At 46.6% G+C, this 15,352-nt stretch overlaps 1 protein-coding gene across 1 annotated transcript; it reads right to left on the reverse strand.

The window, feature by feature from the left end:
• Positions 1–170: 170 nt before the first annotated feature.
• Positions 171–5,585, reverse strand: swsap1 (SWIM-type zinc finger 7 associated protein 1). The gene is made up of 2 exons (XM_072564224.1): positions 4,801–5,585; positions 171–3,011 (listed from the first exon to the last, which is right to left on the reverse strand). Exons 1-2 carry the CDS (start codon positions 5,344–5,346, stop codon positions 2,742–2,744), a joined length of 816 nt encoding a protein of 271 aa, XP_072420325.1. The 5' UTR covers positions 5,347–5,585; the 3' UTR covers positions 171–2,741.
• Between the last annotated feature and the right edge of the window lie 9,767 nt (positions 5,586–15,352).

A 15,352-nucleotide genomic window follows, 5' to 3' on the forward strand; every position in this document is an offset into this window, starting at 1 on the left:
CCTTCCCGACAGGAATTACTGATCTCCGTTTCGCTTGTCTGAGGGGATTTTCTTCATGTGTTGCGGTTGTTTCTTGCACTTTGCGAAGCAGAGATTCCCGGAAGCTTCCTCCACACCCACCCCCACCTCAGAAGAGGGGCACAATGCATAATCGACAACCACACGGAAAACAACTTGCAACTCATTTTTATACCCATTCAATGGCAACATCAAAAAACAATTCTGTGACAAAATTTCTCGGGGTTTTGTGATGCATGACTCACTTTGTTTCCACTCAAACGTCAGGTTAGAGAAGACAAATGACACTTCTTCATGAATGTGTTGACACATTGCATTCCCACACGGCCAGCGAATCGTCACATTCCGCCTGTGACCCTGGATGGTGAGGGCCAGTCGGCTATTCGACCAGAAGGGCCGTCGCACCCGTACACGGGAGCTCAAGCACTCGCAGTCAGGGATTGGGGTTTAACAACTGGAAGTTGGGAAGCAAACCCTACCCTTCCAGAGCCTGGGAATAAACTACTATTCACTATCCAACTCCTTCAGTCCACCCTTCCTCGAGGGCCAAACTCTTCTGAAAGTGTAACTGCTCAGATACTGAGTGAGGGGGAACAAACAGGGTATCATTAAATGTCACCAAGGGAACCGTTCACAGTGATGACAGCTCGAGTGGTGGGATGCCCAATCAGTGAACAGTCTACTAGGCCCCAACCTGCCCTGACCCCTCACTGGCCCTGACAGTACAATGGCAGAGACTGAGATGCTATGGCATGGATGAGCCCCACCAAAGCTGGTGAACGGGGCGTGATGCTGGGGAAAATCGGTGATCCCCAGGGTGACCGCACTGTCTGACGGGCCTCCATCACTAGGATATTCTCTACACCTTCCCGCAACAAGCAGGAGAGACACAGCAGGAACGTTTTGCTGGGTAAGGGCGGAGTAAGGGATTGCCCTTTGCACGAACTGTTGTTTCTTCACCCAACAACCCTCCGTTCAGCCCCTCCTTTCCAATCTCTGTCGGCGGAGGAACTAAATTAAGGCCCGACAGATGGCAGTGATCAGACAATTCTTCACACAATGACCATGAGGCAGGTAACCAGCTTGTCCTTGTGGTTCAACACAAATAGCCAGGGGATAAAGTACTCCCATGGCCTTGTTTACATAAAAAACAATGGGGCAGAATAGGAGAGGATCAAAGATCAAAGACCACACACTAGTTATAGAAAGGAGAATGTATTAATAAATGGCAACATTCACCTTCTTGGACTTTGCAAGGCCAATGAATTACTTATTGATATCAATGCTGTGGTGTCCATTACAGTCAATTCCTTTACCCTTTTGACTTCTTTACACATTCAAACTAGGTTATTTTTATTCAGACTGATGCAAGGTTTGGTGGGAACATACACATATATCTCTTAAAAAAAAAGGAATGTCCAAGTTCCAACTTGGAGTGTCCAGGAATTCGTGCCTTGCTCTCCAATCCCCAGTCAAAGCCATCTGGTCTGATCCCAATGATACAGCCCGTTCTTGGGCTCTCTATCCCAGGTGAGGCCCTCATTAACTGAGGTTAGCCATAGCTAACAATCAGCACAGTGTTCCTCCTCAGTTACAACCATCGCACAAAATGAAAATCAGAGGAAGTCCACCCTAACTCAGCGAAGGTCTTCTCAGTTCCCTAACTAAAACATCCAACTGCATTCTGCTATTTTGTAATGTTGTCCGGAAGGGCTTACCATAACCACACCTGCTCCCTTCTGTATCTCAGGCATCTCAGGTCTTGCCTTCGAGAGCCTAATGTGGGCTTAGTTAATCAACACATTGAAAACTTTCTCTCCTGGAGTTAGGGTCCCTCTCATCACAGAGCTAAACTGTAAAAACAAAAAAGGGCTTCTTTCATTTCCCTTCACAGGCAACTTGGTTCCTGAAAAAAAAACAGAAACACTAACCTCCCTGGTAAGGAAAGATAACCTAATAAACATAGTTAAAGAACCCAAAGGGTAGCACGCTGTATTGACAAAATGGATGTCAATGGAGTCGTAGATTGACCAACGGGGTTTTGAAATTAGGATGTCAGTGGTGACATTTGCACCTTCAAAGCAAGGGCACAGATAGGGTGGACAGTCAGTGGCTTTCCACCCCACAGTGGAAAGTTCAACTACAAGAGGGCACAGGTTCAAGGTGAAAGGGTCAAGGTTTAGGGTAGAAGTGCGGGCAAAATCTTTTACCAAGAGGGTGGTGGGTGCCTGTGGAAGTAGTAAGTAGGCACATTAGCAACATCTAAGGGGTATCTTGATGGACACATGGACGGGAGCCAATCAGAAGGATACAATTATTGCACTTGGGCAATAAGTAGCAGATCGAAATAAGGATTAGGAATCAGCGCAGGCTTGGTGGGGCCGAAGGGCCTGCTCTGGTGCTGTATTGGATTTTGAATTATTTGAAAGATCCTCGGGTACAATTTGAAGAGAAGCAGAAGGGAGTTCCCTCAGGCTCCTGAGGATTTTCTCCCCTTAACTGACACCTGTCAGTCCACCAGAGGGGACAGGGGGGGCCTTAGACTTAACATGTAATCCAAAATGTGATAACGCCCATGGGCCAGTGTTTTAAATAATGTGTGGAGGAGAGTTAAAGACATCAGCTGCGCTGAGTGGTGGTTGGATTTGCAACCGGAGGAGGGTTTTGAATTAGGCTCATGTATTTATGGAAGAAGATGTGGAATTAGTCAGTAAGCCCTCCCTCTAATCCCCCAGTTGCTTTGCTTGTCTTGCCACAAGATGGATTCCTGTCACTTTATCTGCCTCGTACAGCAGCTCCCAGGTGCAGTCCTCCACCTTTTGTGATTCCGGAGGCCCTTCGGTGTCATGCGTTGCCAGTCCGGAGAAGGATATGAGATAACGCTGGACCCCCTCCGGTTCACACAGCTCCTCTCTCACCATGCACTTCACTGGGAAGTAACGCTCGATAATAGGCAGGAACGAATCTGACGCACTTTCCTCTGGCATTGGAGCCTGAAGTGTGAGGAAAAGAGAAGGTGGTGATCAGTCACTGTTGGTAAACGCTCAAAGTAAAACGAGAAGGCAAGGCACCTGCAGCAATGAGGAGCTCTTTTCCCCAGGACGCACACCGAGACAAATATCGACTGAAGGACCACCAAATCGGCGAAAGACCCTCTTTGGAATGCCTGAAACTTGTTGGTCTTCCAGAACAAAGGAGTTAGCCCCCAGCAAGTGTTGCAGACTGGCACATTCCAAGGACCAGGACTACGTGCTGGGGATTGCACTAAAGCTTGGGCAGCTACTGCCAAGGCACAGTGGAGAAAGACCATCGTCTGATGTCTTCCTGCTGAAGATAAATGGGGGTCCCCTTAGTTATTGGACCCTCCTCAGGCCTCAATTGCGTAAACATAGTTTTGTATATGCAAGAGAGATCTTTGGTTTTTTGGATATCAGAGTATTGGGGAAGATAAAATTTAACAAACTGTAATAATTAAAAATAATAATTATGTATTATCAGAGTATAAAACTAAAACAATGCTAAAATATCATGAGTGAAATAAATTTAGGATAAAGTTATTATATGACAATAAATTGCAATTAAATAATGACAATAATAAACTTAGAAAAGGCCCCTAGATTAAATAATTAGCCAACATTTTCAAAAAAGCATCTCTTTCCAGTAGTGAGACATACAGAGTAGATTACATCCAGCTTTACAGACTGATGTACAGAATAGAATGCATTATGCATCTGTAATTTGGCAAAATATAACAAAGATACATTTAAAAACCTGAGAGTAAAAATGTATAAAAGTGATGCTAAAATTATGCTTAAACTCAGAATGAAATGTTTTTATAAATTTAAATGGCAAATATATTAGATAAATAAATCTAGGTTATATTTGAATTCCATACAAAGTATAAAATACATTTAAAAACAGTGAGAATTATTTTAAAAAAAATATTTAGCCTGAGAGAGCAACTGTAAAGTAAGTGGATGAGCACTTGTAATGTCATAATTTTCTAGGCTATAGGCCAAGAGCTGGAAAGTGGGATTAGTGCAAATTTAATCTAGATTTAGACTAGATTAGGTGAGTAGATTTACAGCAGATTTAGATTACATTTAGAGTAGACCTACTGCAGATTTAGTCTAAATTTATAGTGGATTTGGGGTGGATTTCAAGCAGATTTAGTCTAGAATTAGAGTGGATTTAGTTTAGAATTGGAGTGGATTTAGTCTAGATTTAGAGTGCATTTAGTTTAGAATTAGAATAGATTTAGTTTAGATTTAGTCTGGAGTTACAGTGGATTTAGTTTAGAATTGGAGTAGATTTAGTCTCGATTTAGTGTATCATAGAGTCATAGAGATGTACAGCATGGAAACAGACCCTTCGGTCCAACCGGTCCATGCTGACTAGATATCCCAACCCAATCTCGTCCCACCCGCCAGCACCCGGCCCATATCCCTCCAAACCCTTCCTATTCATATACCCATCCAGATGCCTCTTAAATGTTGCAATTGCACCAGCCTCCACCACTTCCTCTGGCAGCTCATTCCATACACGTACCACCCTCTGCTTGCCCCTTAGGTCTCTTTTTATACCTTTCCCCTCTCACCCTAAACCTATGCCCTCTAGTTCTGGACTCCTGAAGATTCGGCTGGTACAAACTCGATGGGCCGACCAGCCTCTTGTGCACTGCATACGGCGGAATAAGTGCAATGTTTAGAAATCCGATGAGCGTTGACTATCTGGAAGGGATTTTTTTTTGGGGGGGAGGGGGGTTAAAATTTCGCTCTGCACCTTGAGTGCTGCGATGATGTGGCACCGTGCGCCGGGCTGTTGTTGTTGGCTGAGCCAGCCGGCGCTGTCCCGGAGCAGGGCGGCGATCCTGGCCGCTCGCTGAGCCGTCTCCGGCCCGCATCCCCGCAGGTAGCGGTCCAGCCCGTCCAGCAGCAGCAGGGAGGGCAGCCCGCCGCGGGGGCTCCGGTGCAAGGTGGCCAGCGCCCGCAGCAGCCCGTCCGCCGTCCGCGGGTAGGCGAACTCGACCCTCCGCAGGCTGCCGGGCTCCAGCAGCAGCAGCGGGGCGGGCAGCGCCTGCACCGGGCGGGGGGCCAGGAACAGCACTCGCCTGCCCCCGTGCCCCGCCGCCTCGGCCGCCGCCAGGAAGAGCAGGGAGCTCCTCCCGCGGGACTCCTCGCCCAGCAACAGGCAAGCCCCTGGGTCCCCGGCTCCCCAGGCTCGATCCACGTCTGTCCGGCTCTCTGCATCACTGTAGGAACCGAGAACATGCAACAGAACCTCAGCCATCTCCCCCCAACCCCAACCCCAACTCAATTCACAACTCATCCACTTCCTGGTTCACAAGGAGCAAAGCAAAACACCCCTGTTTGGATACTTTCAGTGTGCCCATCCTCAGGTTAATTGCATACAAAAGCAAACTTAAGCGACCACAAAAAAAAGTTGGCTCCAAATTTGCAATTCTGCTCCTAGAAAGATTCAGGTTGTTCAGCCCAACTGCATGTTTTTTTCCCCCCCCCGAGGGTTTCATTGAATGACCCGCCTCACACTCTCTCCCTCCCTATTGGCCGTGCAAACTGTTCATTAAGGTAAAAACAATGACTGCAGATGCTGAAAACCAAATACTGGATTAGTGGTGCTGGAAGAGCACAGCAGTTCGGGCAGCATCCAACGAGCAGCGAAATCGACGTTTCGGGCAAAAGCCCTTCATCAGGAATAAAGGCAGTGAGCCTGAAGCGTGGAGAGATAAGCTAGAGGAGGGTGGGGAGTGGGGAGAGAGTAGCATAGAGTACAATGGGTGAGTGGGGGAGGGGATGAAGGTGACAGGTCAAGGAGGAGAGGGTGGAGTGGATAGGTGGAAAAGGAGATAGGCAGGTCGGACAAGTCAAGGAGACAGTAACTGAGCTGGAAGTTTGGTTTGAAATTAGGATGAGGTGGGGAAGGGGAAATGAGGAAACTGTTGAAGTCCACATTGATGCCCTGGGGTTGAAGTGTTCCGAGGTGGAAGATGAGGCGTTCTTCCTCCAGGCGTCTGGTGGTGAGGGAGCGGCGGTAAAGGAGGCCCAGGACCTCCATGTCCTCGGCAGAGTGGGAGGGGGAGTTGAAATGTTGGGCCACGGGGCGGTTTGGTTGATTGGTGCGGGTGTCTCGGAGATGTTCCCTAAAGCGGTCTGCTAGGAGGCGCCTAGTCTCCCCAATGTAGAGGAGCTCTGAAGCAGTCCTATTGAAGTTTTAAATGTTATAAGTTTAAAAAAAATCACACAACACCAGGTTATGGTCCAACAGGTTTAATTGGAAGCACTAGCTTTCGGAGCGCCGCTCCTTATGTTAGACACTGTGACTCTCTGTCAGGTGCCGCCAGACCAGAAGAGTTTATGTTTTATTTTTAATTTCTTGAATTGTGTGATGGTCACTTGCCAAAATGCATTCCCCAAGCCTACCCCCTTCATGTTTTTTGTAAAAGAGAATATAATCCCACTTCCATGTAAATTGGGAGTTGTGAACAATCTAGGGTTAGAATCCCTACAGTGTGGAAGCAAGCCACTCGGCCCATCAAGTCCATACCGACCCTTTAAAGCGCATCCCACCCAGACCTGCTTCCCCCAATACCCACATTTCCCCTGACAAACCCACCCAGCCTGCACATCCCCAAACACTATGGGTATCTTAGCATAGCCAATCCACCCAAACCTGCACATGTTTGGACTGTGGGAGGAAACAGGAGCACCTGGAGGAAACCCACGCAGACACGGGGAGAATGTACAAACTCCACACAGACAGTCGCCTGAGGCTGGAATCAAACCCATGTCCCTGGCGCTGCTATCCACTGAGTTACCATGCTGCTCTGGTTGATCTGGGGTTTAAGAACTGAAGGCCAATCTTAATTAATAAAAACATTTCTTTAAAAAACACTCTGAATTATTTACCACTCTGGTCTGCACATTAAATGGGAGGTGGCATGTAGTGGTACTGTCACAGGACTAGTAAACCAGAATTGCAGGCTAATGTCCTGAGGAAATGAGTTTGAATCCCACCATGAGAACTCCGAGCAGGAGTCGGCCATCTTGAGCCTGGTCCGCCATTCAATAAGAACATGGCTACCTTCAAGTGGTTTCAGCTCCATTTACCTGCTCACTCACCATAACTCTTAATTCCTTTACTGTTCAAAACTCTATTCATCTTCACATTAAAAACATTCAACTGTTTCACTGGGCAGGGGAATTCCACAGATTCCCAACCCCTTGGGTGAAGAGGTTCCTCCTCAACTCAGTCCTCAATCTGCTCCCTGTTATTCTGAGGCTATGCCCCCTAATTCTGGTTTCACCCCCCCCCCCCGAATAGAAACAACCTCTCTGCTACCAAAGCAGCAGCAGGTGGAATTTAAATTAAATTAATAAAAAAAAAGGAAAATTCTAATTCTCATTAGAAAACCCATCAGGTTCATAAATGCCCTTTTGGGGACAAAGACAGAAAATATACAATACAGAAACAAAACCCACTGCCTGCATTGACTGAATGTATTAGCCACCCAATCTAATGTCACTTAGCAGTACCTGGGCTATAGCCTTTCAGGGGAAGATCCAATTTCTTTTGAAATGATTTGAGGGTTTCGATTTTCACGCTCCGAGGTGAAAAGGGATACTGCTGCCTCACAGCGGCAGGGACCCAGGTTCGATTCCAGCCTCGGGCAACTCTCAGTGGGGATTGTGCACATTCTCCCTGTGTCTGCATGGCTTTCCTATGGGTGCTCCGGTTTCCTCCCACAGTCCGAAGATGTGCAGATTAGGTGAATTGGCCATGCTAGATTGTTCATAGTGTTAGGTGCATTAGTCAGAGGGAAACGGGTCTGGGTGGGTTACTTTTTGGAGGGTCGGTGCAGACCTGCAGGGAATCTAATCTAAGAAAAAAGTTTCCTCATGACCCCTCTAATCCTTCTGCCAATCACCCTAAATCTGTGCCCTGGTAACTCACCCCTCCACCAGGGGCAACAGATCTTCTTGTCCACTCTAAGCTCCTCAATATTTTGTCCACCTCAATTATGTCACCCCTCACCCTCCTATGCTCCAATGGAAAACAACCTTAGCATTAATAATCTTTCCTTAAAGTTCCAATTTTTAAGCTCTGGTAACGTTCCTGACTAACTCCTCTGTTAACGACAAATATGCACTTCCTGTAAAGTGGTCATCAAGTGAGTACAGAAAATTCCATCTGTGGCCTAATCAGGGTCCTAATGTGGGCGGCACAGTGGTTAGCACTGTTGTCTCACAGCGCCAGAGACCCGGGTTCAATTCCCGCCTCGGGCGACTGACTGTGTGGAGTTTGCACATTCTCCCTGTGTCTGCGTGGGTTTCCTCCCACAATCCAAAAAAAAAACGTGCAGGTTAGGTGAATTAGCTATGCTAAATTGCCTGTAGTGTTAGGTGTAGCGGAATGGGTCTGGGTGGGTTATGCTTCGGTGGGTCGGTGTGGACTTATTGGGCCAAAGGGCCTGTTTCCACATTGTAAGTAATCTAATCTAATATATAGTTCCAGCATCCCATTCCTGCTTGTGTTTTTAAGATTGTGGTCATGGGCACCGCTGACTGAGCCAGCATTTATTACCCATCCCTATTTGCCTCTGAGAAGGTGGTGGTGAGCTGCCATCTTGAATCACTGCAGTCCATGTGTAGACCCATGATGCTATGTGGGAGGGAATTCTGGGCTAATGATCCAGTGGCACTGAAGGAATGGTTGATATCTTTCCAAGTCAGGATGGTGCGTGGCCTGGCTTAGAGTCATAGAATCATTGAGATGTACAGCACGGAAACAGACCCTTCAGTCCATGCCGACCAGATATCCTAACCTAATCTAGTCCCATTTGGCCCATGTTGCTCTAAATCTCTGGCACAGGTCTCTGGCACATAGTCTGACCCTGTCGCTCAGAAAGGAAGGGGGGGGAGGAGGAGGAGTAGAGCATTAATCAATGGGGACTCCATAGTTAGGGGGTTCTGTGGGAACGAGAGAGACTTACGGTTGATGTGTTGCCTCCCGGGTGCCAGGGTTCGTGATGTCTCTGATCGAGTTTTCAGGATCCTTGCAGGGGAGGGGGAACTGCCCCAAGTCATGGTCCATATAGGCACCAATGACATTGGTAGGAAAAGAGATAGGGATTTAAGGCAGAAATTCAGGGAGCTAGGGTGGAAGCTTAGAGCTAGGGCCAACAGAGTTGTTATCTCTGGTTTGTTGCCCATGCTACATGAGGTGAGGAATGGGGAGAGAGAGGAGTTGAACATGTGGCTTTTTCAATACCTCACCCCATGAAGGAAAGGATTCAATTTACTTTTTTTTAACCAACTTATCTACCCATACTGCCACCTTCAATCGCCTGTGGACATACACACAAAAGGTCTCCCACTTTCTCAAAACTTCCTCCTGTTTATGTTGTACTGCTTTGTTTTGTTTGCTTTTCATGAATGCATAATACTACACTCCTCAAGATTGAATTTTAACAAGCGTCTTAAGTTTCATTTTATAAAAGTCTCCGAGACACCGTCTTAAAACAGAACTCATCAGGAAGGAATCTGGGTAAACATGTTCAGGGAGAGAATTCTCAATCAAACAGAGTGCAAGGAAAAGGACTTTCTGGAATCAACCACAGTTCTGCTGAAAGAGTCCTAGCAATTGGCAAGTGCCATATCAACAGAACGAGTGAGGAACAAGGAACCTCTCTTTCATTAGATTTAGCACCAGCCACTAAATCTACCAGCACAAACAACATTCAACTGCAGAAGTTATCAAAGCTCCTGAAATCTGACGTCAATATTTTGAACTTCTTCACCTTAGAAAAAGAAATTTTCAAGCAACTAGCAGGCCTGCAAGATCAGAGACTGAGCTTATTTACTTCAAGAGCTGTTGCAGGCACATTGGGCTGAATGTCCTCCTCTGCACCATAAGACATAGGAGCAGAAATTAGGCTATTCAGCCCATCGAGCCTGGTCTGCCATTCAATCATGGCTGATTGGTTTCTCAACTCCATTCTCCCACTTTCTCCTGTAATTCTATATCCCCTTGACATCTTTCTCAGTCTTAAATATACTCAATGACCTAGCCTCCATAGTCTTCTGCAGCAGTGAATTAAACTATAACAGTTCTGTGATTTTCCTAATTGTTATAAGTATCTTTTATCAGTATCTGCTTGCAATCTTTGTGTCTTTATTTTATGTAATACATCTAGCACATTTCTACTTCATAACTTGACAACATCGAGTAATAAATGAATCTTTTGATTTTATTTAAAACTACTTGTTTACTGGTGGAATTTAAATTAATAAAAAGGGAAAACTCTCATGGTCATTAAAATAAAACTCAAAAATGCCCTTTAGAGGACAGAGATGGAAAATTTACAACAGTAACCCTTCTGCAGGTGGGGGGTGGGGGGCGTGGGGGGGTGGGGGAGGTGGTGGGGAGGCATCACTGGAGCTGAAACATTAACTCTGATTTCTCTGCACAGATGCTGCCAAACCTGCTGAGTTTTTCCAGCAATTTTGTTTTCTTTTTGTTACTTATGGGAGCTGTTGTTCAATGCTTGATGAAAATTCTCATATCAAATATAAGTTTTGATTTTGTGCTCCTGACATACGCAGAGGAGCAAGTAATATGGAGAGAGTGGCGATGGCATGGGGCTCATAATACAGAGGCCCAGGCTGCCTGTTCTGGGAACACAGGTTTAAATCGCACTTTGGCAGCTGTTGGAAATTACGTTCAACTGATAAACAGAAAACTAATCTCAGCAATGACAACTTTGATAACTGAGCATCATTACTGAAATTAATTTTCAATTTACCAATTGAATTTAGTCACCTTGTAAACGTAGATGCATTTTTGGCACAACATCTGATGCCAGATGAAAATGTTACACGTGCAAGTCACATCAGACTTGTGATCAGCTGCAGTATTGGAATTTTGGGAGGCAATGGTATTGTAGTAATGTCACTGGACTAGTAATCCAGAACTCCAGGCTAACGTTCTGAGGACACGGGTTTGAATCCTATTGTGGTATACTTTGAAAACTCAGTGAGAATTTGGAATGGAAAGTTGACCATGATAACTGTCACTGATTTTAATTTAACAAAAATAGGCTTTTGATTCATGTCCTCAGGAAGGAGATCTGCTGTCCTTACCTGGTCTGGCCTACATGTGAATCCAGACCCACAGCACTGTGGTAGACTCTGAAATGACCTAGCAAGCCACTCAAAGTTGTGGTCAAACTTGGACAGTGCTCTGGCCAGACAACATCTCAAGTCGGATGTGCTATGCTGGTCAGTGAAATACACAGCACAGTACATGCAGTGTGGAGAAAAGCTTTCATCCGAGCTTTGACTGAGTAATGAGGGAAGGCTGGAGAAACTTAAGGGTTTCAACCTGAAAGGAAGTGGTCTTGTAGAGGCATATTTGTTAGAGATATGGAAAAAAGCAAATCTCGAAAATTGCTACAAACTGTTAAAGTACAACAAAGTAGATAAGTGCAAACTAGTAAAAGGCACATTTAATGCTTATATCAGAATTTTTATTTTTGATTATTTTTCTAACAGTAAGAAGTGACACTACATCCAACTTCATTCAGTGCAATTCCTTACACCAGCTTTTCCTTTTTCTATAACGATTTCTTGTTCCTTAACCTTTCTCCACGTAAAGCTATTTTTCCAATCCCCCTTTCTCCACTTCACCATTCAGCAGATTTCACTAAATTCATCTTCTGAGTTGGGATAATAAACCAAAATCTATATTCCACGGTTCATTCTAGAGAAAATCTGGCACCTGCCGAAATAGTAGAGTTTGTCTTTTATATATTCAGGGGATGAGAGTATCACTGAATGGGTCAGCATTTATTGCCCATCCGCAGTTGCCCTTGAGAAGGTGATGGTGATCTGCGTGGGGGCAAATAGGGATGGGGAGTCAGTGCTGGTCCAGCCACTAAAGCCCACTTCCCGCAAATGAAGAAAAAAATTAATTAAAGGTGAGGATACCAAGCATTGGAGGCCAAGACTATTTCTTTTGGCAGCTTATTGCATTGTGAGATTGTCAGTGGGAGGAAACATTGTTGATGCCCTGTCTTGGAAATGAAAGTTCTTTTCACTTTAGATAGAATCATCACAGAATCCCCACAATGTGGAAGCAGGCCATTCGACCCATCGAGTCCACAGCAATCCTCCACCCTATCCCTATAAACCAGCATTTCTCATGGCTAATCCACCTAGCCTGCACATCACTGAACACTATGGGGTAATTCAGTATGGCCAATCTACCTAACCTGCATATCTTTGGACTGCAGGAAAGAAGCAGGCTGGTTGGCACATCGAGTCTGCTCTCCCATTCAATGCAACCATGGCTAATCCGACAATGCTCAACTCCACTTTCAATATCACCCTTGATTCCCTTGCAGGCTAAAAACCTGACTATCTCAGCCATGAAAGGTACTTAATCACACATCATCTGCTGTAAAGAATTCCATAGATTGACTATCCTCGGCAGAAACTGGCATTCTGTCCCTTCTCTCCATAATCCTCAATCCCCTTTGCCAAAGGGTGTAGAAACTGGCATTCCGTCCCTTCTCTCCATTCTCCTCAATCCCTTTCACAATGAGTGCGGAAACTGGAGTTCTATTCCTTCACTCCATAATCCTCAATCCCTTTGCCAATGGGTGCAGAGATTAGTGTTCTGTCCCTTCTCTCCCTGCTCCTCAATCCCTTTGTCAAATCCCATTTTCCACCATGACCAACACTCTCCAGGTCTGAGACAATGCAAACTATTGTTGAGGAATCATGATTTGGAGAGTTACATTGTACTTTGCTCAAAAACTACATGAATTTGTGTAAACCTCTGTTATCTCACTTTTTAGATTAGAATCAGTCTAAACATCATGGTATAGACAGAGAACACAGGGGCCCAACACCTTCAACATATTGTCTAGCTATCACCCATTATTACAGCTAACCTGAGAATGCAACTGTGAAAAAAAGGTTTTGTGATTTACACATGAAAAGACGTGAAACTATCATGGTATTTGAACAGATGAAAGACTCAACAGACAATCAAGGTATTTTTCAATGTATAATTTCAGTTACATCACACTGTAAATTTTTGCTATAAATTCTGTGTTTTAGGATTGAGTCCTCCATTATCATCCGATGAAGGAGCGATGCTCCGAAAGCTAGTGTGCTTCCAATTCAACCTGGGTAAAAACAATGACTGCAGATGCTGGAAACCAGATTCTGGATTAGTGGTGCTGGAAGAGCACAGCAGTTCAGGCAGCATCCGAGGAGCAGTAAAATCGACGTTTCGGGCAAAAGCCCTTCATCAGGAATAAAGGCAGAGATCCTGAAGGGTGGAGAGATAAGCTAGAGAAGGGTGGGGTGGGAAGAAAGTAGCATAGAGTACAATAGGTGAGTGGGGGAGGGGATGAAGGTGATAGGTCAGAGAGGAGGGTGGAGTGGATAGGTGGAAAAGAAGATAGGCAGGTACAACAAGTCATGGGGACAGTGCTGAGCTGGAAGTTTGGAACTAGGATTAGGTGGGGGAAGGGGAAATGAGGAAACTGTTCAAGTCCACATTGATGCCCTGGGGTTAGATTAGATTACTTACAGTGTGGAAACAGGCCCTTCGGCCCAACAAGTCCATACCGCCCCGCCAAAGCGCAACCCACCCATACCCCTATATTTACCCCTTACCTAACACTACGGGTAGTTTTTTGGCATGGCCAATCCACCCTAACCTGCACATCTTTGGACTGTGGGAGGAAACCGGAGCACCCGGAGGAAACCCACGCAGACACGGGGAGGACGTGCAAACACCACACAGTTAGTCGCCTGAGGCAGGAATTGAACCCGGGACTCTGGCGCTGTGAGGCAGCAGTGCTAACCACTGTGCCACCGTGCTGCCCAAATGTTGAAGCGTTCCAAGGCGAAAGATGAAGCGTTCTTCCTCCAGGCGTCTGGTGGTGAGGGAGCGGTGATGAAAGAGGCCCAGGACCTCCATGTCCTCGGCAGAGTGGGAGGGGGAGTCGAAATGTTGGGCCACAGGACGGTGTGGTTGATTGGTGCGGGTGTCCCGGAGATGTTCCCTTAAGCACTCTGCTAGGAGGCGTCCAGTCTCCCCAATGTAGAGGAGACCGCATCGGGAGCAACGGATACAATAAATGATATTGGTGGGTGTGCACGTAAAACCTGGATGGTTGTGAAAGGCTCCTTTAGGGCCTTGGATGGAGGTGAGGGAGGAGGTGTGGGCGCAGGCTTTGCAGTTCCTGCGGTTGCAGGGGAAGGTGCCAGGATGGGAGGGTGGGTTGTAGGGGGGGCGTGGACCTGACCAGGTAGTCATGGAGGGAACGATTTTTGTGGAAGGTGGAAAGGGGTGGGGAGGGAAATATATCCCTGGTGGTGGGGTCTTTTTGGAGGTGGCGGAAATGTCGGTGGAGGATTTGATTTATGCGCCATCCTACCAACCTTCGCATAAACCAAATCACCTTCCCCTCCCTCACCTCCATCCAAGGCTCTATAGGAGCCTTCCACAACCAAAGTTTTACCTGCACATCCACCAATATCATTTATTGTATCCGTTGCTCCCGATGCGGTCTCCTCTACACTGGGGAGACTGGAGGCCTCCTAGCAGAGCGCTTTAGGGAACATCTCCGGGACACCCTCACCAATCAACCACACCGCCCTGTGGCCCAACATTTCGACTCCCCCTCCCACTCTGCCGAGGACATGGAGGTCCTGGGCCTCCTTCACCGCCGCTCCCTCACCCACCAGACGCCTTGAGGAAGAACGCCTCATCTTCCGCCTCGGAACACTTCAACCCCAGGGCATCAATGTGGACTTCAACAGTTTCCTCATTTCCCCTTCCCCCACCTCACCCTAGTTCTAAACTTTCAGCTCAGTAACTATCCCCATTACTTGTCCTACCTGCCTATCTCCTTTTCCACCTATCCACTCCACCCTCTCCTCCTTGACCTATCACCTTCATCCCCTCCCCCACTCACCTATTGTACTCTATGCTACTTTCTCCCCACCCCCACCCTCCTCTATCTTATCTCTCCACCCTTCAGGCTCTCTGCCTTTATTCCTGATTTTACTGCTCCTCGGTTGCTGCCTGGACTGCTGTGCTCCACCAGCACCACTAACCCAGATTATAATTAAACCTGTTGGACTATAACCTGGTGCTGTGTGATTTCTAACCATGGTTGAGGAGGTGGAGGGAGGAAGGAGAGAACATGACTCCCAGAATGCAGCGGGGGAGGTGGGCGGGGCTACGCCACACATGCGCGGTGCGCGCCGGATGTTGGCCAATCAGAGGGCGGCGA

The sequence above is a fragment of the Chiloscyllium punctatum genome, chromosome 46, assembly GCF_047496795.1.
Source record: "Chiloscyllium punctatum isolate Juve2018m chromosome 46, sChiPun1.3, whole genome shotgun sequence".
NCBI lineage: Eukaryota > Metazoa > Chordata > Chondrichthyes > Orectolobiformes > Hemiscylliidae > Chiloscyllium > Chiloscyllium punctatum.